Source organism: Lissotriton vulgaris, unplaced genomic scaffold, assembly GCF_964263255.1.
Source record: "Lissotriton vulgaris unplaced genomic scaffold, aLisVul1.2 SCAFFOLD_828, whole genome shotgun sequence".
NCBI classification, from domain to species: Eukaryota; Metazoa; Chordata; class Amphibia; order Caudata; family Salamandridae; genus Lissotriton; species Lissotriton vulgaris.
In genome coordinates this window covers 702370-728998 of record NW_028251635.1, presented here as the reverse complement: position 1 = coordinate 728998, position 26629 = coordinate 702370, and the positions used below count along the sequence as shown (strand labels likewise).

The following is a 26629-nucleotide window of genomic DNA, read 5'->3' as shown; positions in this document are numbered from 1 at the left end:
GGATATCTGCCCTGTTGACTCTTCACTTTGTTCTGCACCAAACCACGCAGCCTACAAAGGCAGTGTGTGAGTGTAATGTTACAGTGCCTCAAAGGGTGGCACAATAAGTGCTGCAGCCTTTTGGAGGTCTTCCCTGGTCACAGTGCCCAGGGTACCTGTGGTATCAATTACCAGGGGCTGACCTGTGGCCAGAGATGCCAATTGGGTATTGTTTTCAATGCAGTTTTAGGGAAAGAAAATAGGCCCTGGGTACCGGATTGGCAGGAGCCCAGTGCACACTCAGTCAAAGTACAACAGCAGTTCAGCAAAAAAAGGGGGTTACCATGCAGAAAAGGGCAATTTCTCACAGGAGTCACATCCAAGGTCCATTCTGAGTACATGTTTTAACAAATGCAACACTGGCATTAGTGTGGGTGTATTAAGAGGAGTTTTTTGGTACCAAACACTCCTGGGTTTAGGGAAGCCATCATGGTGCTGGAGATCTCACATTGTTGCGTTTCCAGTACATTTACTCTCTATTGCTTCCCTGGTACTTACAATACAGAAGAATAGACATGATATTTGTAGGAGAGTAGGGTCTGCTTTCCTATGGTCACCCCATTTTTTGCTTTTTGCTTCACTGGTTTCCAGCTTAATGTGGCCGTGGGCCTGCTAATGAGACCCACAGCCTGCTGTTCTCTCGCTAAATTCACAACCATGTACTTTAGGTACATTACCAATTGGACATTGGGTCACCTTATCAGCCCCTGTACAGTGTATTATAGGTACCCAGGTCAAAGGTGCATCCACGGCCTACCAGGGGCTGCAGCATATCTTTTGCCACCCCTGACTGGCCTTCCAATCTGACACAACTGGCTGATCACTCAGCTGGGGCAAGGTGGTGTAACCCCCACTTGCTTAGATATAGGATACCTATATCTAAACCTATATCTGGACACATATACACCTATAAGTCACTCCTATGGCAGGCCTTAACAATCCTGGAGACAGAGTGCTTGGTTTTATGTGAGATAGTGCTCTAGCATAAGCTGAGCCTGTCTGCAGCTTTCGGAACCAAGTCCCTTAGCTGTTCTGGGATATTGCCATACCATATACTCTTAAGTGCATTATAATCCTCGCGGTTACTTGCTAACTTTGGTTTGGCTTTATCAAAACATGTCATGTAAGGTGTCATACGCTTTGGAATACTACCCCTTCGCCAGTTCTGGCGACGGGGGTAGCATTCCACCCTTCTAGAGGGAGAAGACATGTTACTTTGCTTAAACGCGGTTAAATCTAACCAGAGCCTCAGCATCACAAAATGGATGCTGCTGCCACAGACACAAGTCTGGCCTCCTGCTGCTGACCGAAACTCGGGCAGGGGAGGCCTGGACAAATGGTATCCTGTCACAGGGAGGTGTTACACCACCCCAGACAGGAGATAATGGATTGGGGCTGGGAGGGCTGAATGAAACTAGACACTGCCTGGGGCGCACAAGGCGTCCCATGCATAGCCCAGTTCAAACCGGTGCTGGGGCACTCCAGCCCCAGCTCTGGCGCGAAACTGGACAAAGGGAAAGGGGTGTAAATACCCCCTTCCTGGGTCCCAACCATAGGAGGAACCTAGCAGGTGATCCAGCCCCTTGATTTGGAATAAAGGTAGGAGCTGTGCCAATGCAAACTAGATCATCCTGACAAACTTTTAAACGAAACTCTGGACCCTTCGAAATCCTACTCAACGTAGAAGCCTGAAGAATCTCCCTTGTGGTCAAGGAGTGACCACCCTGTGCAAGCAGGCACTATCAGCGCATCGAGACTTCCTTTGCCGTTGCTCCCGCCGGAGCTCAAACGACAGAGACCGACAAGACCTGGACTCCCAGACTTCCAACAGCCCGATCCACAGTCCTAGCAAAGCTTAGACCCGTGGAGGCGACGTGAGACGTGGGGCCGGCCATCTTGAAAAGTCGACGAAGTGCTTTCTGTGTAGCTCCCGAGGCTCTGTGCTTTGGGGTTTGAGAAGCCCCAGCCCCGAGCAGCCTGTGCTCCAAAGATCACCTCTCCACACTCTCAGAGTGCTGCGTGGGGCCCTTTTGCACTTTTCCTGCTCGACGCGTTGTCCGGTCGCTTGCCCGTTGGCTAGTGGCCTCTGTGACGGCGATCCATCGAAACTACACTGCTGGTCTGGTTGCTCCAGACTGGCCCCAGCCCCCCTGAAAAGGAGCCATCGATCTGACCTTCCCGGTCCGATCAAGAAGACATCTTCGAGTCCTGCGTGGGTTGCCTTTGCCAAGGCTTGGTGACTCCGATTCGAGTACTGACACCGCCGACAGCAAGAGCCTTCGCGGGACAGCTTGTGTTCACCAGCTGGTCATCCTCGATCCTTCCTGGTCCATGTGGCAGCGGAGACAAACTACTTGACAGCACCTGATCGCAACCAGACATTACCTGGTTCAGTCCTGGTTCCATCCTGGTCACTGGCTAGTGACCTAGACTCTGTCCCCTCTGCTTTCAGGTACTCTACATCTTCGATCCACCCTTGGATCCAACTGGACTCTTCTCTCCTGGTCTCCTGCAGCATCTTTTCCTCCAGGCTCCATAGAACTTCACGACGAAACCCAACACACTTTGGCACCTATGCACCCGCTTCCTGTGGGTGAGGTAATGCAAATGCTACTTACCAGTATGCATCTGTTCTTGGCATGTAGGGCTGCTGACATTCATATCTGTGCATAGATCGCCGCCTAGTGTTGGGTCCGGATGATTGCACATTGTTGTCCTGGAAGAGTCTTCGAAGTATCACGAGATAGGTGGCTCCTCCCCTGGACTACAGTGCGCATGGGCATCGCCTCCATCCCCAGATTGTTTTTAGCCATTGGCAGAGATGGAGTGAAGTATGTGAGTGATGACCATGCTATGAGCATATAAATATACATATGAATGAATACTGCAGCTGCTACAGGCGCCGGGGAGGAGGGTGGGCGATATGAATGTCAGCAGCCCTACATGCCAAGAACAGATGCATACTGGTAAGTAGCATTTGCAGTTCGAGGCATGTGGGCTGCTGAATTCATATCTGTGCATAGAATACATAGCAGTCCCTCCATTAGCGGCGGCCGCCCGTGCCAGCTGCAGCAGTCTGAAAAAGTGTTTTGAGAACAGCCTGACCAACAGCTGCCTGCTGTTTGGAATGCACGTCTACACAGTAGTGTTTAGTGAAAGTATGTGTGGTAGACCATGTGGCTGCTCTACAGATATCTTCTAAGGGAATGTTACCTAGGAAAGCCATAGAGGCCCCCAACTTCCTGGTGGAATGGGCCCTCGGTGGGATAGCGAGAGTGCGCTTAGCTTTAGCGTAACAGATCTGAATGCATTTCACGATCCACCTAGCGATCCCAGCTTTGGAGATAGCGTTTCCCTTGTGGTGTGTGGCAAAAGCAACAAAAAGCTGCTTGGTTTTGCGAAAATCTTTGGTCCTGTCTACATAGTACATCAAGGCTCTCTTAACATCAAGGGTGTGGAGCATCCGCTCCGCCAGCGTCTCTGGGTTTTGGAAAAACACCGGCAACTCAATTGTCTGGTTCATATGGAATTGAGAGACAACCTTGGGTAAGAATTTAGGGTTAGTGCGGAGCACAACCCTGTTAGCATGTACTTGGAAGAAAAGTTCTTGGATGGTGAGCGCCTGCAGCTCGCTAACCCTCCGTAGCGATGTAATTGCTACTAAGAAAGCAACCTTCCAAGTCAGAAACTGTAGCTCACAAGAGTGCAGTGGCTCGAAGGGAGGACCCATCAGTCTAGTAAGAACTACATTGAGGTTCCACTCTGGAGCTGGTGGGGTCCTTGGCGGAATGACTCTTTTGAGTCCTTCCAGAAAAGCCTTGATAGCAGGAACCCTAAAAAGTGACAGGTGTTGCCTGTTTTGAAGGTATGCTGCCATAGCAGACAGGTGAATGCGGATGGAAGAGTACGCCAAATTGCATTGATACAGGTGGAACAGGTAACAAATGATGTTTTGAATGGAAGCATCTAGCGGGTCAATATTGTGGTTAACACAGTAAATGACAAACCTCTTCCATTTAGCCGCATAACAAGCTCTAGTAGTGGGCTTCCTTGCCTCCCGAATGATGTTCATGCAATCGGGGGGAAGATTGAGGTAGCCAAACTCTAGGACTTCAGGAGCCAGATCGCCAGGTTGAGCTGTTGCGGATCTGGGTGCTGAATGTCGCCATGGCTCTGCGTCAGAAGGCTGGGAGTGAGATGAAGCCTTTGATGCGGTACCACGGAGAGTTCTAGAAACGTGGTGTACCATGGTTGGCGAGCCCACGTCGGAGCAACCAGGATGAGAGTCATCGAGTGCTGCCTGAGCTTGCGTGCCACCAGCGGTATCAGAGGTGCTGGGGGAAAAGCGTACGCAAATCTGCCTGACCAGTTCATCCACATCGCATTGCCCTGTGATTGCGGGTGTGGGAATCTGGCGGCGAAGCTTTGGCATTTTGCGTTCTCCTTTGTGGCGAACAGGTCTATCTCTGGATGACCCCACCTTTGGAAGTACGGTTGGAGTACTGATGGATGTATCTCCCACTCGTGCATTTGATGGCTGTGCCTGCTGAGCAGGTCCGCCATCTGATTGTCCTTGCCCGGGAGATGCTCCGCCATGAGGAAGATGTTCCTCTGAATGGCCCACTTCCACATGCTCTGAGCCAGATGAGACAGCTGCGGAGAGTGTGTGCCTCCCTGCTTCTGAATGTAGTACATGGCTGTCATGTTGTCCGTCCGGATCAACACGACCTTGTTGCACAGATGTACTTTGAACGCCTTTAAGGCCATGAAGATTGCCATCAGTTCCAACACATTGATGTGCATCTTCCTTTGCTGTAGTGTCCATAGTCCCTGCACCGTGTAGTGGAGGACATGCGCTCCCCATCCCTGGAGAGAAGCGTCCGTTGTCAGGATAATCTGCGGCACAGGCTCCTGGAATGGTCGGCCCTTGCAAAGGTTTTGTGGATTCCACCAATGCAGAGAGTTGTATGCCCGACCGCTCACCAACACTAGGTCTGTCAGTTGCCCATGAGCCTGAGTCCACTGACGTGCCAGGCACTCCTGAAGCGGACGCATATGTAGCCTCGCGTGCGGGACAATGGAGATGCAGGAGGCCATCATGCCTATCAACTGCATGAACACCTTCGCTGGAAGCGAGTGTTGAGGTCTGAATCGTTGGATCAGCGCTTGGATACTGGCGATTATCACCGAATTTGGCTGCGCAGTGGCTGCCAGAGTGTTTATTGTCGCGCCCAGATACTGTCGTACATGGGCGGGCTGGAGATGGGATTTCGGGTAGTTCAGAGAGAATCCCAGATCGTGCAGGAGATATATGGTGCGGGACACGTGGTCGGCGCACTGTTGTTCTGTTTTTGCTTGAATGAGCCAGTCGTCCAGGTAAGGGTAGACGTGGACGTTCTGGCGTCGCAGATGCGCCGCCACAGTCGCCAGGCACTTCGTAAAGACCCTTGGCGCTGTGGTGACTCCGAACGGCAGAACCCTGAACTGGTAGTGCTGATTTTGGATCGTGAATCTGAGATACTTCCTGTGGGAAGGATGCAGGGGGATGTGAAAGTATGCGTCTTTCAGATCCAACGTAGCCAGGAAGTCCCCCTGTAGAAGCAGAGGGAGCACCTGCTGCAGCGTGAGCATATGGAAATGCTCCGAGAGAATGTACCAGTTGAGGGGCCTGAGGTCCAGAATGGGCCGCAGGGAACCGTCCTTTTTGGGGATTAGAAAGTACAGAGAGTAAACTCCTGTACCCCTTTCCTGCAGTGGGACGAGCTCTATTGCGCCTTTTTGCAGCATGACCTGAACTTCCTGCTGCAACAAGAGCAAGTGCTCGCCGGACATAGGACGGCTTCTTGGAGGTATGTTCGGTGGAGTGGAGGTAAGTTCCAGACAGTAACCGTACTGGATAAGAGACTTGACCCACCTGTCCGTGGTGATGGATCTCCACGCGGGCAGGAACTGCTGGAGTCTCCCCCCGACCGGTGTTGAGTGGTCGGGGGGCAGTGACAAGGCGTCACTGCTTGTTGGCGGCGGTGGACCTGGAGCTGTTGTTTCCACGTCCCCTGCCCTTGATGTTGTTGCCTCTGTAGCCACCTCTACCCTTGTTGGTGTATGAGGTTTGGGTATTGCCTTTGTAGTACTGAGTGGATTGCGATGCCTGACCCCTTGAGGTGCCTCTGGTATTGGAGCGGCGAAAGGAGCCACCCCGAAACTGCTGAGATTGAAGGGCCCCCATAGACTTAGCCGTGTCTGTATCTTTTTTCATTTTCTCAAGCGTCGCATCCACCTCAGGGCCGAACAAATGGTCAGGATTAACCGTCTGGTTCAGGATGGTCGTTTGTATATCAGGTTTAAACCCTGAAATCCTAAGCCATGCATGCCTTCTGAGCAACACACTAGTGTTGATCGCCCTGGATGCCGTATCAGCCACATCTAGCGCACATTTTATGGAAGCATTTGTGATGAGCTTTCCCTCTTGAATTAACATCTCCCCTGCCTCCTTGTACTGGTCAGGCAAGTGCTGCAGTAGTGCCTCTAGGGTGTCATAATGAGCCCTATCGTAGCGTGCGAGTAGGGCCTGAGTGTTCGAGATGCGCCAAATGTTAGCTGCCTGTGCAGCAATCCGCTTCCCTGAGGCCTCAAATATTTTCGACTCTTTGTCTGGGGGAGGAGCGTCACCAGTTGTCTGTGAGTTCGCCCTCTTGCGAGCGTTGGAAACGACCAAAGAGTCTAGTGGCAAGTGTCCCTTGATATATGTTGGATCCGAGGGCGCTGCCTTATATTTTTTATCAATGCGTGGATTGATAACACGTGCCCGAGTGGGCTCCTTGAAGACCTCCTGCGCATGCTTGAGCACTCCCTTGAGCATTGGCAGAGTTTTGATTGACTTTTCGGCCACAGAGAAAGTGTCAAACAAAAAGTCTACATCCACAGGATCGGAGTGCAGCTCTACATCGTGGTTAGCTGCAGCTCTCTCGATTAGCGCGTTGAAGGCAGCAGAGTCCTCCGTTGGCGAAGTTTTTGGCACAAAGAGATGTGGTTCCTGACCCGACTGCGGGTCCTCGGGGTCGCCTCCGGCAGACCAAGGTACATGTTCCTCCTCCGGATCCGAGTACGCCGGATAGTTGTACTCGACCTCTTCCTCGTCGTCATCCTCCGCGGTAGAGCGAGTTGGGGAACGCGGCAGGTCACTTGGGGATGCCGGCGCCGGAGGCGCTGAAGCACCCGCAGAGTCCCTTTTATTCTTTAGAGGAATGCGAAAGTGTTCTAGCACCGGCTCCGTGGTGATTTTTCTCTTGAGGAGGGACAGTTTCCCAGTATTGGCGTCGATGATGACTTCACGACGTTCTTCCTCCGCGAGTGGTTGGAGCCGAGGTTTAGCCACCACCGGAGACGCTTTGGGCGTCGACACGTCCTTCGAGGGCACCCCAGCCACCTGCTTCGGAGCGAAGGCCTTCGGCGTCGACTTCGGCGGTAGGGTGAAGCGGATAGGCGTGTGCGCCTTGGACGGCTTCTGCGCGGGCTTCGACACTCCAGCTTCAGGGTCTGGAAGCTCCGCGACTTTTCGAATCCGCTGCAGGGACTCCTGGACCTTCTTCGAGAGGGCTGGGGAGGGAGCGACCGTATCGCTTGATTTCCCTGATTTGGGAGTTGTGTCGGCGAGAGGCAGTGTCTTCGGAGTCGACGCGGTACCCTCCTTGGCTCCGGCGGCCGGGGCCGGGGAAGCCTGAGCTTTGGGATCGCCTTGACGCTTCTTTGAAGCCTTCTTCGGGTCGTCGACCGCGACCATCTTCGGCGCCGACGCAGCCGCGTCGGACGACTTTGCTTTCGGCACCGACCCAGATGCCTTCTGGTCGGCCATCTTGGCTGGACTGTCCATGTCGGCCATTTTGGATTTCTTAGGTTTTGACGCCTCCAGAGCCTTCTGCACGGCTTTCACTTTCGGTTTCGAAGCCGGAGCTGTTGAACCCGAAGGTTTCACTTTCGTTTTTGAAAAAGTGAGTGGCACCTCCAAAATGTCCGTGGCCGGGCTCGTAGGCGGGGCTGCTGGACTTGTAACAGGGTCTTGGGTAAGGCCCGAAGGCGATCCCTCGACCTGGGCCGCAGGAAGGGGTTCGACCCCTGAGTCAGTCCGGGGGTGCTCGTCCTCAGAGCTATCCCCCACAGTGGCAAAGGCCGTATCGTCGTCCCCTACCTCGTCGTCGGCTTCGTCAAACTCCTCGTCCCCTGCGTCGTAGGCCTCCCCCTCGGACGCAGGGCCAGAGTCCGAAACCTGCTGGACATCATCGTCTCCGACGTCTTCCTCGAAGATGTTGTCCGGCGGGGGCGCAGACAGTTTGGCCTGGAGTCTCGCAGCCCGACGAATCTTGAGGGTCTTCTTGCACCGGAACTTCGAGCAGGCCATGCACCTGGCCTCGTTGTGGTCCGGCGACAGACAGGTGTTGCACACTGGGTGCACGTCGAGGTGCGAGTACTTCGCGTTGCAGACCGGGCACCGTTTAAACGGAGTCCGTTCCATGGCTGGAGCGTCGAGCGGGCCCGTCCGCGCCGAGAGCACGCGGAAGGGCAGCGAGAGTTCGGAGCTGGAGAAACAGTAAACCCGAACGAAAACGATACCGGCGCCAAGCCTAAAGACCTTTTGGTCTCGAGTTAAGTGAGTTAACAACTATCGGTTCCGACAGAGGGAACCGACACACATCCGAACCCAATGGCGGAAAAAAACTATCTGGGGATGGAGGCGATGCCCATGCGCACTGTAGTCCAGGGGAGGAGCCACCTATCTCATGATACTTCGAAGACTCTTCCAGGACAACAATGTGCAATCATCCGGACCCAACACTAGGCGGCGATCTATGCACAGATATGAATTCAGCAGCCCACATGCCTCGAACCGATATAACTCCGGTGCTCCTATAGTGGTTTACACCTCTAGTGTCCTAGTTTTAAGTGGTTAAGTTCTAGTCCAGTCGGAAGACTCCGAAACCTATAACTTTCTGATTGTTACGCACCATTGACTTGTATGGTAAACACGGTTGCCTATAGACACTGCACCCGCATCCTGTGGGCCTCCTATGTCCTAACCTTTGTTAGTCCAGTGTAGGCCCAGCGATTCCCAAGGCCCTAGGCCTGTTCCTTATGCGTGACGTGGTACTTATACCACTTTCTTAATATATGGTTTGAGTGGGCACCCAGCCTATCCATAATTGTGCAGCTTATTGTGTGTTATACTGTGTTGTTTGTTTAACGCTTGTGCTTCTGTGTTCATAAAGAGTATAGGGGATTATTCTAGAAATAAATACATATATTTTGTAATATATAACTTGTGTGGTGTCCTTTCATTTGGTATTTAAAGGGATTTCATATGGCAAAACAGCTGGCTTCACATGCCCTCTTGAGTTTAGCCTAAGACTGCCTTTGTCCATGCTACCACTAGGATAGCTTGTCTATAAGGTTGACTTGCAACCAATCACCATAAGGGTCGTTTGGACTGGTACAAGGTGCTCACTAGAAGAGTGATAATCATATACCAGGCCAACTTCTCACAATATTGTAGGGGTATATCTGTACGTGCAGATATGCCCACACCTGAGACACAGTGCACCCTGCCTTAGGGCTTGTAAGCCCTGCTAAAGGGGTGACTTACCTTTACCTTAGGCAGTGCTCCGTTGACATGGCACACAGGCAGTGTGCCATGTCGACTTTTAGGCATACAGGCTGCAGTGGCAGTTTGAGTATAACCTACTACGGACTTACAGGGGGGGACTGAAGTTGCCAATCATGGTACAGTTTTAGGGAAGGAGCTGTGACACACGTGACCTGGTTGGCAGGGAACCTGTGCTCTTTAAATCAAAACCACATCATTTTCCGGGCATAAGGTGAGGAGGCTAACCATGTCAAAAGAGGCACTTTCTCACACATCCTCACTGCCTTACAAGAGCTATTTAGCACTGTGAAGTGTACAATATTTTTAAGTTTCAAAATGAGCATATTCACCATGGCTTTCTGGTATTTGTTTCTGATGACATTTCTACCTCTATTTTCAATAGATAGGATTTTTACTCATCAATAGTTTTTAATTTTGAGGGCAGTTATACTTAAAGGTGACAAACACTAAAAATACATGTGGTCAGAGTGATGCAATTACCTTAAGCCAAAACATTAATTGAAAACGTATGATTGGTGAAGTTGCCCTTGATAAACAAGCTCACAGGCCAGTTTAGGGTCAAAGTTTACAGTAGCAACCCGTGCTGTGCCCCATCCACTCACCATTTTCAGTAAGTAAAGCAAAAGATAGGCCCAAAGATCACAAATATTGTCAGTGATGTTTGTTTGGTATCAGCTGGCATAAAATAGTGTTCACAAACAGGATGATGGAGTATTTGAGTGTCCATCACCCAATGAGAGGTTGCAGTTATATGTCCTTTTTTTATCACTTCAGCCACTAAAGCTTGCCAGGTGTGCCTTTGTACAATACAATAAATTAGCAATGAGCTGGCAGACATTCATTGGGCCTCACTAGTCCGCCAGTTGGAAGATTTGCATCACTTTCATTAGGCCTTATTTGCCTGACATGTTAGACTCAAGAAACACAGAAAAGAACACATTTACCTGCCGAGTTCCTAGGAGCAGGTAGAAATGGAGTGGGCTTCCCTCTACAATATAGCCGCAAAGAAGGTTTTTAACCATTAACTAGTATGAATTGTGTTTTGCAAGAACAAGGAGTAGCATGCCTTCTCAAGAAACAGGAAATGTGCTTGAGAAAAAGTGGGCAAAGTTTGTTGGGCACCAACACATTGTGAAGACAAGTGAATATCTTGGACACTGCCTCGCAATACAATTTGCCCCAAGTTTTCTTACCCAGGATTCATCTCAAGCCAAGCATCAAGCTGACCCGCCCGGGGTGCCTCGGGCCCAGCCAGGATCTTTCCACTTTCCACATGGATGACTTTTACAGGGAGATCACTCATCTGGCTTGTCTCATCCAAAGGCTGAAAAAATGAATAGTATTTAGATGGATGGGACTCAGTACAAGGACGCTCTGCATAAGAAAACCAACACTGTAAGAACACCCCATATAAGAAAGAGTGAAATCTCCAAGTTCTGCAAGTTCGCTGATCCAACACTACCATTCTTGTTAGCCTTACATCTAGGCCAAACAACAATTCACAAATCATATTTGTTATTTCAAACTCATTGGATGTGCAAACAAATGGAAGTCGGAAAGTGAGAAGATGCTGCACTCTTTGGAATTTCAGGCTTTTAGTTTTATGAGATTTGATCAAATATTAGAGAGAATATAATTTGACTTATGACTTCAAGAATGAAACTGAATACTGCTTGCAAAATGAACCACGTTGAAACACAGCATGATTCTGTGTGCTTGTTATACAAACTAGAGGGCACCATCACAACATGAGATCTTTTGGTGGCATAAATTTTTTTATTGTTCCACCATCTCAACTTATTAGTCTTTGTAAGGAAATGCCTCTTTTCATACGGCCACCCCCAAGTTTTTTGACTGATGCTGCTGTTTTTTTCGACTCAAGAGTGCACTGAGACATGCAAACCAGACCTGAGTGCCAGTGCCTTTACCCTAAAGCACAGGTACTCATAGTACGGCCCGCGGGCCGGCAGCGGCCCGGCAAGCATTCCGTGGCGGCCGGCGGACCATGAGACATCATCGTACCCGTGTTTTAAAAGGAAAATGCTACTTACCAGTATGCATCTGTTCTTGGCATGTAGAGCTGCAGAGTCGTACACTATGCACTAGATCGCCACCTGGTGTTGGGCTCGGATGATTGCAGGTTGTTGTCTTCTTGGAGAAGTCTTTGTAGTCACGATATAGGTGACTCCTCCCTTGGACAATACTGCGCATGGGCATCGGCTCCATCCTTAGATTGTTTTTCGCCATGATGGGAAATTATGGAGTTAGTAGAGATACAGTAAGAAAAAAGATGTCCATGCGTGTGCATCTAAGTAAGATGAGAACTGGAATGGATACAAGTCCGGGGAGGCGGGAGGGCGTGTACGACTCTGCAGCTCTACATGCCAAGAACAGATGCATACTGGTAAGTAGCATTTTCCGTTTGACGCATATGTGCTGCAGATCATACACTATGCATCGATTGTGCAGCAGTGTCTCCCCTAGCGGTGGTCGCTTGTATCCATTGCAGTAGCCTGAAATAGTGTTCTAAGGACAGACTGGCCTACTGCAGCTTGCTGCTTGGCTTGTACGTCAACATAATAGTGTTTAGTGAAGGTGTGTGGTGTAGACCATGTTGCTGCCTTACATATGCCCTCCAGTGGTATATTTCCTAAGAAAGCCATAAAGGCTCCTAGTTTGCGAGTGGAGTGGCTCTAGGAGGAACTGTTAGTGTGCGTTTAGCTTTTTGATAGCATATTTGTATACACTTTTCAATCCACCTGGCAATCCCACCTTTAGAGATAGGGTTGCCTTTGTGTGGAGGAGAGAAAGATACAAACAATTGTTTTGTCTTTCTAAAGGATTTAGTTCTATCTAAGTAGTATAGTAGAGCTCTTTTAACATCTAACGTGTGTAAGGCCCTTTCTGCTACAGAATCTGGGTTTTGCAAAAACACAGGTAACTCTACAGATTGGTTTAGGAGAAAAGGTGAGATAACCTTTGGTAGAAATTTTGGATTAGATCTGAGAACCACTTTATTGGGATGTATTTGAAAAAATGGTTCTTGTATAGTGAACGCTTGTATTTCACTTACTCTTCTGAGAGAGGTGATGGCAACAAGGAAAGCAGTTTTCCATGTGAGAAATTGCAGTTCATATTTATGCAGGAGGGTCAAAAGGGGGTCCCATGAGTCTCGTAAGGACAAGATTTAGGTTCCATACTGGAGAAGGTGGCAGTCTGGGAGGGATCATTCTCTTTAATCCTTCCATGAATGCTTTGATTGCAGGTACCCTAAAAAGAGACAGGTGTTGCCTGTTTTGTAAAAAGGCTGCAAATGCTGCAAGATGTAGGCGTATGGAAGAGTATGCCAAATTAGACCTTTGTAGATGTAAAAGGTAACAAATGATATTTTGGATGGAGGCATCCAGTGTATCAATGTGATAATGTTTGCAATAAATTGCTAATCTTTTCCATTTAGCGGCATAACACGCTCTGGTAGTAGGTTTCCTGAGATAACCTTCAGGAGCCAGATCGCCAAATTCAGTTGGTTTGGGTCTGGGTGTCTGATTTCTCCATGGTTCTATGTTAACAGCGAAGGTTTGAGCTGTAACTTTTGATATGGAACCAGGGAGAGGTCTAGTAGTGTGGTGAACCACGGCTGGCGTGCCCACGTTGGAGCTACTGCTATGAGCTTGAGAGACTGTTGTTTGAGCTTGTGCACCACTAGTGGAATTAGAGGGAGAGGCTGAAAAGCGTACGCAAATCTGCCTGACCAGTTCATCCATATTGAATTGCCCTTGGACCGTGGGTGTGGGAACCTGGTGGCGAAGGTTGGGCATTTTGCATTTTCGTGGGTGGCAAACAGGTCTATGTGTGGGTGCCCCCACTGCTGGAAGAATGGCTGAAGAACTTGCGGATGTAGCTCCCATTCGTGAATCTGTTGTGACTGCGGACTTCACAGATCCGCTATCTGATTGTGAACCCCTTGAAGGTTTTCCGCTAACAGATATATGTTTTGAGGTATGGCCCATCTCCAAATGTTCTGTGCGAGCTGGGACAGTTGCAGAGAGTGTGTCCCCCTGTTTTTGTATATAGTACATCGCTGTCATATTGTCCGTCCGGATTAAGACAGCTTTGTTCTGTACTTGAAGTTGAAAAGTTTTGAGTGCTAAGAATATCGCTAGTAACTCTAGATGGTTGTTATGGAACAGCTTTTGTTGGTTGTTCCATCGACCTTGAGTAGTATGGTGTAAGAGATGGGCTCCCCAACCTGTGAGGGATGCGTCTGTTGTGAGCACTATCTGTGGAACAGGCTCGAGGAACGACCATCCTCTTGTCAAGTTTTTGGTGTTCCACCATTGCAGAGAGCGATGCGTACGGCTGTCTACCAACACCAGGTCTGTGAGCTGACCTTGAGCCTTATTCCACTGTTGAGCCAGACATTCCTGTAATGGACGCATTTGCAGTCTTCATTTGGTACTATGAAGATGCAGGATGCCATCATGCCTATTAACCTCATGCACACTCTTGCCTGGAGAGACTGCTGGTGTTGGAAAGTGGAGACTAAGGCTTGAATGCTCTGTATCCTGACTGGACTGGGATACGCTAGAGCTGTAGACGTTTTTATGGTAGCTCCTAGATACTGATGCACGTGCGAAGGCTCTAGGTGCGACTTTGTGTAGTTGATAGTAAACTGTAAGTTGTGCAACAGTTGAATTGTCTGCTGAGTGGTTGTACACATTGGTGGAATGATCTGGCTTTTATGAGCCAATCGTCCAGATAAGGGAAGACGTGTATCTGTTGTCTTCGGAGATGTTCTGCTACTACTGCTTGTGAGCACCTGTGGTGCTGTTGTGACACCAAACGGAAGGACTTTGAACTGATAGTGTTGTCCTTGTATTACAAACCGTAGGTACTTCCTGTGAGCAGGATGTATTGGGATGTGAAAATAGGCGTCCTTCAGGTCTAGTGTTGAAAGGAAATCGCAGTAGAGGGAGCACTTGTTGCAGAGTGATCATATGAAAATGATCTGATTGGATGTAATGGTCGAGGGGCCTGAGGTCGAGAATTGGTCTCAGTGTCCCGTCCTTTTTGGGAATTAGAAAATACAGCGAGTAAACTCCTGTTCCTTGTTCCTCTAATGGGACTAGTTGAATAGCATCTTTTTGTAGAAGTGCTAGAACTTCTTTTTGAAGCAGAGTCAGGTGATCTGTGGACATAGGACACTGCCTGGGTGGTATATTTGGGGGGGTTGCTGTAAATTCTAGGCAGTAGCCATGATGGATAATCTGTCTCACCCACCTGTCCGTTGTGATGGAGTTCCAGACAGGCAGGAACTGTGTTAGTCTGCCCCACACAGGAGTGGAATGCTGTTGGGGGAGGAGAGGGAAGTCACTGTTTAGTTGTGGAGGAGGAGCGATTGCTGTTGTTACCGCGTCTTCTTCCTATTTATTATTGCCCCTGTATCCTCCTCTAAAATACCCTTTGTTAGAGGATGTTTGAGTCTGCGTCTTGAAAGGTGTTGTTGTATCTGCTCCAGTTGGTTTGGAGCCTCCTCTATAAAAGGAGCGACGAAAAGAACCTCTAGTCTGTGTGGACTGTAGCGCTCCCATTGACTTTGCAGTGTCTATGTCTTTCTTCATTTTCTCCAGTGTAGTGTCTACTTCTGGGCCAAACAATTGGTTTTGGTTGAAAGGCTGGTTCAAGATTGTGGTTTGTACTTCTTGTTTGAACCCTGAAATGCGCAACCACACGTCTTCTGAGTATGACACTAGTATTTACGGCACTAGCAGCTGTGTCTGCGACATCTAGGGCACATTTTATTGAGACATTTGAGATTAATTTGCTTTCTTGTAAGAGCTCTGTTGCCTGATCTTTATATTGATCTGGAATTTGTGTTAGTAGTGTCTCTAATTGGTCGTAATGAGCCCTGTCATAACGTGATAGAAGGGCTTGCGTATTGGCAATGCGCCATATATTTGTAGCTTGTGCCGCTATTCTTTTAGCTGACGCATCAATAACTTTTGATTCCTTGTCAGGTGGGGGCGTTTCACCAGAAGTATGTGAATTCGCTCGTTTTCTTGCATTGGACACTACTAAAAAGTCTAATGGAGGGTGTGCTTTAATATAGGATGGATCAGCAGGTGCAGGCCTATATTTCTTTTCTATTCTTGGATTTAGTACCCTAGTGCATACAGGATCTTTGAATATTTCTGTAGCATGCTTAATGACTGCCTTGATCATGGGAAGAATTTGAGTAGATCTGTGAGATGGCTCAAATGTGTCTAACAGAAAATCTTCAATGTCATCAGAATGCATTGTGGTAAAGAGCAGCTCTGTGTAAGTGGTGGTTAAAACCAATGCGGTCTTCTGGTGGCGAAGGCTTTGACGGGTATAACTGTGGATCAGGGATATCAGGTACATTATGTGGTGGAAACGTGTTGACATCCTCATCTAAAGGATATGTATTTGTGTCTACATGTGGATCCTCCCCACCACCTAAGTCATACTTCTCATCAGTCTGTGGTGAATGTGATGATGCAGGAGAGGGGACAGGAGAGATTTTAGGTGATATTGAAGGAGGGACAGGAGAAGGAGGGTGCATAGGAGAAGTTGCACAGTCCTTCTTCTTTGCAGGAACCACATATGGAGGTGGTGTTTCTGCTGGTCTCTTTTTATGAGGTATAGCACCTACATGTCCAGTCGTTGTGTTTATGTAGATCTTCTTTTGTTTAGGATCTGGTCTAAACAGTTCATCTTCCTCTACAACCTTCTTCGGCGTCGACTTTTTCGGTTCAGACAGAGGTTGTTTTTGGCGTTTTGCCTTGGGAGGTCTTACAGCGTCCTGTGGCAAAGTTTTCGGTGCCGAAGGTGTTGTTTTCGGATTGGTAGGCGTGTCCGAGGACTTGGGAACCTCTGAATCAGGCTTCGTGGGTGTTGGCACCGGAGCGGGAGTCTTCGGAGTGGAAGCTGGCCTCGTCGGCTTTGTGGCGTCGGACGCTGGCTTTCCCTCTTTAGGTTTGGAAGCGGACAGCTTCGGAGCCTCTTTAGGCTTCGGGCGTCGAAGGATCTTTTACTTTTGGTGCCGAAGGGTCTTTCGCTTTCGGTGGCGAATGGTCTTTTGGCCTCGGTGCGAAGGGTCTTTGTCTTTGTGTTTCGGTGCCGATGGAGGTGGTGGAATCAGTACGTGTGGCTTGCTCGGTGCCGAGCTCGAAGGCTGGGCTTTAGGAGGAAGTACTTGGTCTCGACTGAGCCCCTTGGGCGGAGTGCTGACCTTCACCTTTGGCTTGGGCAGTGCATGTGGTGCAGGGGCAGAGGTCCTCACGGGTTGACGTGATGGAATCGAGTCGTCCAAGGCCTCTGCCTCTGATACGATCTGGAGATCAGGCGAATCCTCTTCCCACCGCCGCAGCATTACGGGTTCGCTTGCTGTCATGACAGAGGACAGTTTGAGTGGAACAGGAGACGCCCTCTTGATTGTTTTATGCAGGACTATATCCCCCAATGATTGTATAAATGAGGAAAAGGAAAATCTCTACAGCACACATTTGTGATGCAGATTTCGTACTACTGGACCCAGAATGCTTTGGGGGTGATTAACATTCTGGATTGAAATAAAAGAAGGAGTACACCAGTATATGGTTTGCCTGCTGTCATTTCCGAATTGCCTAAGAAGAAGGGTTTCATAATCCGAAACGCGTCGGCCAGAAGTACGGTGAGTTTGCCTGCTAACCTGATTGTGATGAGGAGCAGTCCTGGGTGTGTTGGCCACATAGGGGTAACCTGGATAATTAAATAATTAATTATATATATATACATATATATATACACATATATATATATATATATATATATATATATATATATATCCGAGCAATTAAAAAAAAACACTGCACTCTTCTCGGATGTTTCAAAGCTGTTTAATCCATCTCAGTAAAACTTCCTCACCTACGCGTTTCGAACAATGAAATGTTCTTGATCACGGTAGTAACATTTCATTGTTCGAAACGCGTAGGTGAGGAAGTTTTACTGAGATGGATTAAACAGCTTTGAAACATCCGAGAAGAGTGCGGTGTTTTTTTTTTTAATTGCTCGGAAATAATTTAAGAGTCTTGTCCTTGACTCGTCACCTGCAACAGCTGGCCGGCCGCTCTCCCTCTAGTAAGGGACGTTTGCTTTGGAAAATATATATATATATATATATATATATATATATGTATATATATATATATATATATATTTCGCTCCAAAGGTGTCCCTCAGTAAAGCAGCGCTCGAGACATCACTGTGCTTGAAAGAGCCTTTATTGGTATGGAGAGAGACGTCAGTTGGACAATCAAACAGCTGAATTTTCGGTAGCCTGACGCGTTTCAAAGTTTCCTTCTTCCTCAGAGGCTGACGATTTCAGGTGAGTGCAGGACGGGCTCTGCTCCCGTGATTTATGCATATGGCAGGCCCATGGATTGGGACCCTCGTATGAGACAGTGCATAGCATTATTTATTTATTTATTTATAGCACTTATAGAGCGCACAAATACCGATCGGTGTCCTGGCGCTGAAAGTGGTAACTCCCTGAGGTTCAAACTCCCGGGCTAGAGGGCAAAGTGCCATGTTTTAAGGTTTTTCCTAAAGGCTAACAAGTTTGTGCTTAGTTTGAGGGTCAGGGGGAGGGAGTTCCATGCCTTTGATGCTCCCCCCACAAATATCCTGCCCCCCCCCCCCCAGCGTGCCTTCTTGATCCGCGTTGTTTTAATCAGTCCCATAGTGGCAGACCTCAGTTGTCTCCCTGGTCTGTACCACTGGAAATGATCCTGAAGAAACGCCGGCCCCAGACCATGCAGTGCCTTGAAGACAATGCAGAGGGTTTTGAATAAAATCCTCTTCCGCATCGGGAGCCAATGCAACCTCTCCAATTCCTTGGTGACTGATGAAAACTTGGACAGGCCCCCGATCAGGCGGGCAGCCGCGTTTTGTAGGACCTGAAGTTTGTTCAACACCCCCTGTTGAGCCTCTAAAAAAAAGCTATTACAGTAATCAAGGCGCGAAAGAACGAGTGCCGTCACCACCGTCCTTCTGCTTCCCTCTGGTAAGAAGGGAAGAACCTTCCTGATGGTTTTCAAAATCCAATGTATGGAGGAAGTCAACGCCTTGACCTGGGGTTTGAAGGTAAGTTGTTGTCTATAATGACTCCCAGATTCCTCACCTTTTGAGCTGGAGATGGTGGAGGGCCCATATCTGTAGGCCACCACTTGGAGCTCCAAAGGTTTGTGTTTGACCCAAAAATGAGCACCTCGGTCTTGGAGGAATTTAATTTTAAGCAGCTTTTGCCATCCAGTCACTGACTGCCGACATACAGTCCTGAAACCTTGCTGCCACCCCCAGCTCTTTCCCCGGAAGCACCGAGACCACAATCTGGGTGTCATCTGTGTAAGATGTTAACTCGAACCCGAAGGATCGAATCACTGGGGCAAGGGAGGATACGTAAATATTAAATAAAGTGGGGCTAAGGGAGTATCCCTGAGGGACCCCCCCGGGGAGTTCGAAAGGTCTTGCTTCGAAGTCCCCCATAGCCACCACTTGTACCCGATCTTTCAGGAAGGCCTTCAGAATGTTAAGTGCTTGCCCCTGGATCCCGCAGGCCTCCAATCGGTCCACCAGCATAGCATGCTGGGAGTTAGAATCCCCAAATGGCTGTACTCACAATGGCTGTACCAAAGCCCTCACGTGGGCCCCATCCGACGCTTCCGTCCTTAATCCTTGTGATGCTCCACATGTGAAACTCAGTGATTGCCAAGTTCTGTGGCCCCCGCCGAAGGGGTGGTGCATGCTTAGGCGGTAGGACACCGCCTTATAGATTTCGCTCCAAAGGTGTCCCTCAGTAAAGCAGCGCTCGAGACCTCACTGTGCTTGAAAGAGCCTTTATTGGTATGGAGAGAAACATCAGTTGGACAATCAAACAGCAGAATTTTCGGTAGCCTGACGCGTTTCAAAGTTTCCTTCTTCCTCAGAGGCTGACGATTTCAGGTGAGTGCAGGACGGGCTCTGCTCCCGTGATTTATGCATATGGCACGCCCATGGATTGGGACGCTCGTATGAGACAGTGCATAGCATGCTGGGAGTTAAGAGTCCCGAAATTCAATCCCCAGATGGCTGTACCAAAGCCCTCACGTGGGCCCCAGCCGACGCTTCCGTCCTTAATCCTAGAAGTACAGGGAGTTTGCCTGCTAACCCGATTGTGATGAGGAGCAGTCCCGGGTGTGTCGGCCACATAGGGGTAACCTGGAGATAGATAGATAGATGTATATATATATAATGCATTGGAGCCAAGCAGAACTATGCCGCTTTTTGAAAAGAAAAATAAAAGCATTTTTAAACCGGATAGGTTGCGACTCATTTTCTCTCTCGTGTGGAGAGGCTGATGGAGAGAGTGAGTGTGTGAGTGAGTGAGTGAGTGAGTGAGTGAGTGAGTGAGTGAGTGAGTGAGTGAGTGAGTGAGTGAGTGAGTGAGTGAGTGAGTGAGTGAGTGAGTGAGTGAGTGAGTGTGTGTGTGTGTCATGCTGTAAGGAATTTCCACCATACATGAAAAACATGCATTAGAAACAGGAGAAACAACAACAAAATTTGTTTAGAAACTGTTTTAATGCTCAGCAAACAGTAGAAATTCTCATAAGACACTGAAAGCATAGGAAGCACCCAGGCTGCATTGCAAATACCCAGTCTAAAAAGTCTGAAAAGCTAACCTGTAGCTGCATAGCAATAAACTGACACTGTGCCTTTAAGGCACTGCTGACCCCCAGCTTTCCATCATGCCTCAGGGGTGACATTTAAGTCACTTGTTCTTTGCGGAGATGGAAAAACCATGGAACCAAGCGGTTAAGAATATCTCCAAAATATAACCGTCCTTTGCCCAGGAAGGCAGGAGGGTTGCTTATGACTTTGATGAGGATACCCCTGGAAGAGAACTAGGATTACAGGTAAGTAACAAATCCTTCTCTTCCAGGGGATCCTCATCAATAGTCATAAGCATTAGAATAGAATAGCGAGCATCACCTCATCTCCCTGCGGGCAAAGGAGAACACAGAAATGTGATCAGTATGCTTAGAAACCCAAGCTCTGATAGAGCAAAAAAACTATCTAAACAGATTCCTCAAGGAGGCTTGACCTACTTGAGCATCAGTCCTGGAATCAGATTCTAGGCAGTAGTGCCTCGTAAAGGTATGAACCGATTTCTAGGTTGCAGCCTTGCAAATCTCGGACATTGGGACGTCATGTAAGAAAGCAACTGTGGCCTCTTTCCCCCTAGTGGAATGCGCCTTAGGAGGCAACGGTAAGGGTCTTTTCGCCAGCTGGTAAGCTGAGGTAATGCAGGATACAATCCATCTCGAAATGGATCTCTTAGCGGTTGGGAAGCCTGTTCTCATGGCGCCATAATTGCCAAATATCTTATCTGTCTTCCTTATGCCCTTGGTACTTTCTAAGTGGAACTTAAGCACCCTCTTGAGGTCTAAGGAATGAAGCAACCGCTCAGCCGGGGTCGCTGGATTTGGGAAAAAAGATGGAAGGAAAATGGACTGATTGATATGAAAATCAGACACCACCTTAGGGAGAAAAGATGGATGCGCCCTTAAGACTACTCTGTTATGGTGGAAAACAGTGTAAGGCTCATTGGTACACAGCGCTTGGATCTCGCTTACTCTGCGCGCTGATTTAATGGCTACCAGAAAAGGGGCCTTCCAAGACAAATGCTGCAAGGAAGCTCTGTGGATTGGCTCAAAAGGTGGGCCCATCAATTTAGATAACACTAGGTTCAACTCCCACGGAGAAGGGTTTCGAACAGGGGGATAAACTTTCTTCAACCCCTGTAAAGAAGTCCTTGACTACCTGCATTTGGAAAAAGGAGGGCTGACTAGGTGATCTCCTGTACGCCGTAATGGCAGATAAACGCACTCTGATAGAAGCATACTTTAAACCAGATCTTGCTAAGTACAGAAGGTAAGGGAGAATGACATCCTCCTGCCCCTTCGTAGGATCAAGGTGATGTTCTCTACACCAAAGAAAAAACCTCTTCCACTTAAACGCGTATTACGCTCTTGTGGAGGGTCTTTTTGCTTCTTTCAAAATATGCATGCAATCAGTAGGCAGTTTCAAATGTCTGTATTGCAGGACCTCAGGAGCCATGCTGTCAAGTTCAATGAGGGAAGGTTGGGATGAAGAATCCTCCCGCTCACCTTGGTCAGTAGGTCCGGCCTGCAAGGTAGTCTCCTGTGTGGAAGTACCGACAGATGAAGAAGTTCCGGGTACCACCACTGCTGTGGCCAGCCTAGAGCGATCAGAAGCATCCTCATCCTGGATCTGAGTAGTTTGGACACCACCTTTGGGATCAGGGGCAGAGGAGGAAAGGCGTAGGCAAATGTCCCTGACCAGTCCTTCAAAAGCGCATTGCCCCTTGTCCCTGGACGGTGGAATCTGGACACAAAGGAGTGGCATTTTGCGTTTCCGTCGTCTGCGAATAGATCTATTTCCGGACGACCCCAACGATGGAAAAGGTACGCCACCACCTCGTCGTGTAGCACCCAGTCTGGCTGATCTTCGAAGTGCCTGCTGAGTGCGTCTGCCTTGACATTTAGCTCTCCTGGAAGGTGCACTGCCACCACCAAGAGGTTCCGGGCGAGAAGCCAGTGCCAGATCGCCTGCGCCTCCAGGGAGAGAGGACACGACTGAGTGCCACCCTGTTTGTTTAGGTAGAACATGGTCGTCGTGTTTTCGGTCTGGACCAGGACCGAATCGGACTCGATTGCAGGTAGGAAAGCTTTGAGAGCAAGGTGGACTGCTCGTAGCTCCAGCATATTGATGTGGTAGGTCTGTTCCTTTGCCGACCGCCGTCCTTGTATCTGAAGGCACCCCCCATGTGTGCCCCCCAGCCTTGCAGAGACGCGTCTGTCACCACTGATTGCACTGGAAGTGGCTGGTGAAAAGGGACTCCCACCATCAGATTCCGCTGCTGAGTCCACCGTGCGAGGGAGGATCTCGCCGCCTGGGAGAGACATATCTGATCTTCCCAGCGACCTGTTGACTGATCCCACTGGTCCTCCAGAGTCTGCTGCAAAGGACGCATCCTCAGCCTGGCGTTGGGAATGAGAAAGATGCAGGATGCCATGGATCCTAGCAGGGATGCCACCTGCCGGACTGTCGGATTCTGCACCTGGAGCAGAAGCATGCACTTCTGTCTCATCGAAGACAGTCTGTACTCTGAAGGATATGCTCTTCCCACGCTTTTATCCAGAACGGAGCCGAGGTAGTGGATGGTCTGGGTGGGCTGTTGCACTGACTTCTCCGTGTTGACATGAAGGCCGAGACCGTGCAAGTCTTGTAGACAGATCTGGAAGTCGTGCCTCACCTGCAGAAGGAAGGACATTTTAGCAGCCAGTCGTCTAAGTATGGATAGACGAAGAGGCCTTTTCTGTGAAGAAAAGCTGCCACCACTGCCATGCATTTGGTGAAGACTCGTGGAGCCGACTTGAGTCCAAAGGGCAGGACCTTGCATTGATAATGTTTGTGGCCGACCACAAACCGTAGGTACCTGTGATGACGTTTTGCAATGGAAATGTGGAAGTACGCATCTTGGAGGTCTACTGAACACATCCAATCCCCTACTTGCAGATGTGGACATATTTGGTGAAGGGCCAACATGCGAAACTTCTCCTTCACTATGACCTTGTTCAGAAGTCGAAGGTCCAGGATTGGTCGAAACTTGTGCTCCTGATCTTTTTTGGGGACAAGAAAGTACCTGGAGTAAACTCCTCTTCCCCTTTGAGAGGGCGGAACCTCTTCTATAGCCTGCTTCTGAAGAAGAGCCCTCACCTCCTTTCGAAGCAGCTTTAACTGGTGAGGACAAGACTTTTTCGGTGGTATGTCCTTTGGAAGCGCACGGAAACGTAGCGGGTATCCATTGCGTAGTATATTCAGGACCCAGCGATCTTTTGTGATGCTGTCCCACTCTGCCAGATGTTGTGAAGAACTTCCTCCCACTGGAGTGGGCAACGGCGGCAGAGGAAGCCACTGCTCATGACTTCCCTCCCGCTCTAGCAGTGGTAGAGGACTGCTGCTGGTGACCACCTCTACCTTTGTTGGACTTTCCTCCTCGAAACTGGGACTTCCCCTGGTTCTTGTTCTGGGACCACTGAGGGGTTTCAACTCAATGTTGAGGCCCCATGTGGTGGTTGGATTTGTAGCGGCGTTTAAATTCCTTCTTTTTCTCCAACCCAACCGCTAAGGGGGTGTCCGAAGAGAGAAAGCCAGAAAATGGGAGGTTCAAGATCCTCTGCTGCGCATCTGGTTTTAGTCCTGTCAATCTTAACCATGACGATCTCCTGGTGCATATCCCATGCTCGTAAGAGTGCGCTGATAACACCGCACCATCTGCCGCTGTGCTACTCATTTGATTTGCTACCAAAGATCCCTCAGTGACAATCTCGTCAAAATCCTTTTGGTCTTCCTTTGGTCTGTCATAACGGCCTAGCAACGCAGCTGCACCGGAGACCTTAAGAGGTGCAGCAGCAGAAGTGCAGGCTCTGCGACCCCACAAGTCCTGGGACCTGCTCTCTTTATCTGGTGGAACAGAAGAAGTGGCAGTTACAGCATGTGTCTTCTTTGCTGCCACCACGATGACTGAGTCTGCAGGAGGGTCCGTCTTGACGAAGACCGGATCCGAGGTAGCCGGCTTATATTTCTTTAGGATGCGAGCCGGCACCGCTTTGATGGTTGCTGGAGTTAAAAAGTTGTCCATGACTGGGTCAAGGATCCCAGGAATCAATGGCCGAGATGCAGGCTTCTGATGAAAAGTCTTGAAAATCACTGTCGTCGTGACTTGCGGGACAGACATCTCAATGTTGAGCTTCTGAGCACCCCTCTGCAGAACCTCATGGTATGTATTAATGTCATCTATAGGAGAGACCCTGGAAACCGGGCTGTCCGATAGTGTGGGGGAATAATCCCTCTTGGAGGACTGGGAAGAGGAGGACGAGGAAGTAGATGGTGTTTTTCTACTTCGCCGATGAGCACTACGCCTCCTTTCCTGTGATCTGACTGCGCGTTCTTCTCGTCTCGGGGAACGCGATCTATAGTGCCTTCTCTCAGGGGACCTCTTGTGCCTATGCCTGGGAGAACTCACTCTGTCCACTTCGTCCACCAGTCTCTGAAGAGGTGATCTATGAACCGGACTGGCATACTCCTGCATTCGCCTTGTCGCCCCTGAGTCCTGCGAGTGACGTGAGGGCAGCTGCCATCTTGGGGACAACTGAAGAGCAGAAGGGGCCTCCTTTTGTCTTGAAGGCGACTTGCAGACATGGCTAGCAGCTTCCGGAGTGGCTGACCTTGAAGAAGCCCTCCTGGAAGAGTGAGAGGACGAATGGCGCGAGGCTGACTCCGTCACCAGGACCACCGATCCACCCCCAGACCTCACCGAGGCCTGCCTCGTCGACGCCGAACCTGCACGCATTCCAGACGTCGATCTTGGCTCCTGACTTCTCGTTAGATGGACCTGCCGTCTACTCGACGTCGAACACCGTCTCGACGGCAACCGGTGCCGATGAGAAACAGGGGAAGAATGCTGTCTCGACGTCGAACAGCGATGTGAAGCCGACGACGGAGGGTCTCTCTCTCTCGACGACGGCGGAGATGTATACAATCTCGAAGTCGAAGGTCTGCGAGACGACGGCGGAGGGGTATTTTTCGCCCTCAACGCCGTCGAGACGACGACAGAGATCTCATCCTCGACGCCGATCGTCGCCGAGTTGACGACGGCGGAGGAGGCTTTGCTTTCGACGTCGATCGCTGATGGGACTGCGATGACAGAATGGAGCCTGCCCTCTACGCCGAACATCGTGCCGACGGCGGCGGAGGGTCTTCGCTCCTCGACAACGATCGTCGCCAGGTTTACGACGTCGGAGGGTCTCTGCTCCTCAACGCCGATCGTCGCCGGGTGGACGACGACGGAGGGTCTCTGCTCCTCGACGCCGATCGTCGCCGGGTTGAGTACGGCGGAGGTGTCTTGAATCTTCGACGTAGACAATGTACCTTTTCTCGACGGTGAGCCCACTGTCGAAGGTCTTTTCTTAGATAAATGACCCACCTGACGATCTTGTCTCAGTGCCGAACCCAACGCTGAAGCAGAAGGACGCTAGGACTTACTTCTAGAAGGTGTTCTAGACCTCTTGGAGCCCTTCCTTACCGAAGACCTTCCTCTAGATGATTTATCTGCCAGGCCACACAGGAGAATTCTCTCCCTGTCCTTTAAGGTTCTTCTGGACAGGTTCTGGCAGTGAGGGCAGGTCTTAGGATCATGATCCTCAGGTAGACAAAGAATACAGACCTCATGAGAGTCTGTTTTGGCCTTCTTTTTACCACACGAAGGGCAAGAGTCAAAAAGAGATGGCATTTTAAGTTGATAAAAATGCCCAAAACTGTCAAAAAAAGACAGCTTCTTAATTCAAAAGATGAAAGACGTCGAAGTAAGGAATAAAAGTTGTGAAAAGTGAAGAGATTTTCTGACAAAAATCAGAAAAGAGTAGAGCTGTGTTGCCAGGATCCTTCCTGAAGGAGCCGTTAAGAACAACTGACCTAACTGTCACCCCTGAGGTATGATGGGAAGCTGGGGGTCAGGAGTGCCTTAAAGGCACGGTGTCAGTTTATTGCTATGCAGCTACAGGTTAGCTTTTCAGTCTTTTTAGACTGGGTATTTGCAATGCAGCCTGGGAGCTTCCTATGCTTTCAGTGTCTTATGAGAATTTCTACTGTTTGCTGAGCATTAAAACAGTTTTTAAACAAATGTTGTTGTTTCTCCTGTTCCTAATGTATGGTGGAAATTCCTTACAGCATGACTCAGCTCTGGTGTTTATTAGGCTGATATATATATAGAAATATATATATATCTATATATCTATATATCTATATATATAT

General features: G+C 49.3%; 1 protein-coding gene across 1 annotated transcript in view; it reads right to left on the bottom strand.

The window, feature by feature from the left end:
* Nucleotides 1-26629, bottom strand: part of LOC147662823 (SWI/SNF-related matrix-associated actin-dependent regulator of chromatin subfamily A member 4) — a gene marked incomplete at its 3' end in the record, with an annotated part of 317340 nt that overhangs the window by 156400 nt on the left and 134311 nt on the right. The window contains exon 12 of the mRNA XM_086950887.1: nt 10888-11018. Within this exon, the coding sequence (XP_086807013.1) occupies nt 10888-11018 (131 nt within the window). The remainder of the gene's footprint in view (nt 1-10887; nt 11019-26629) is intronic.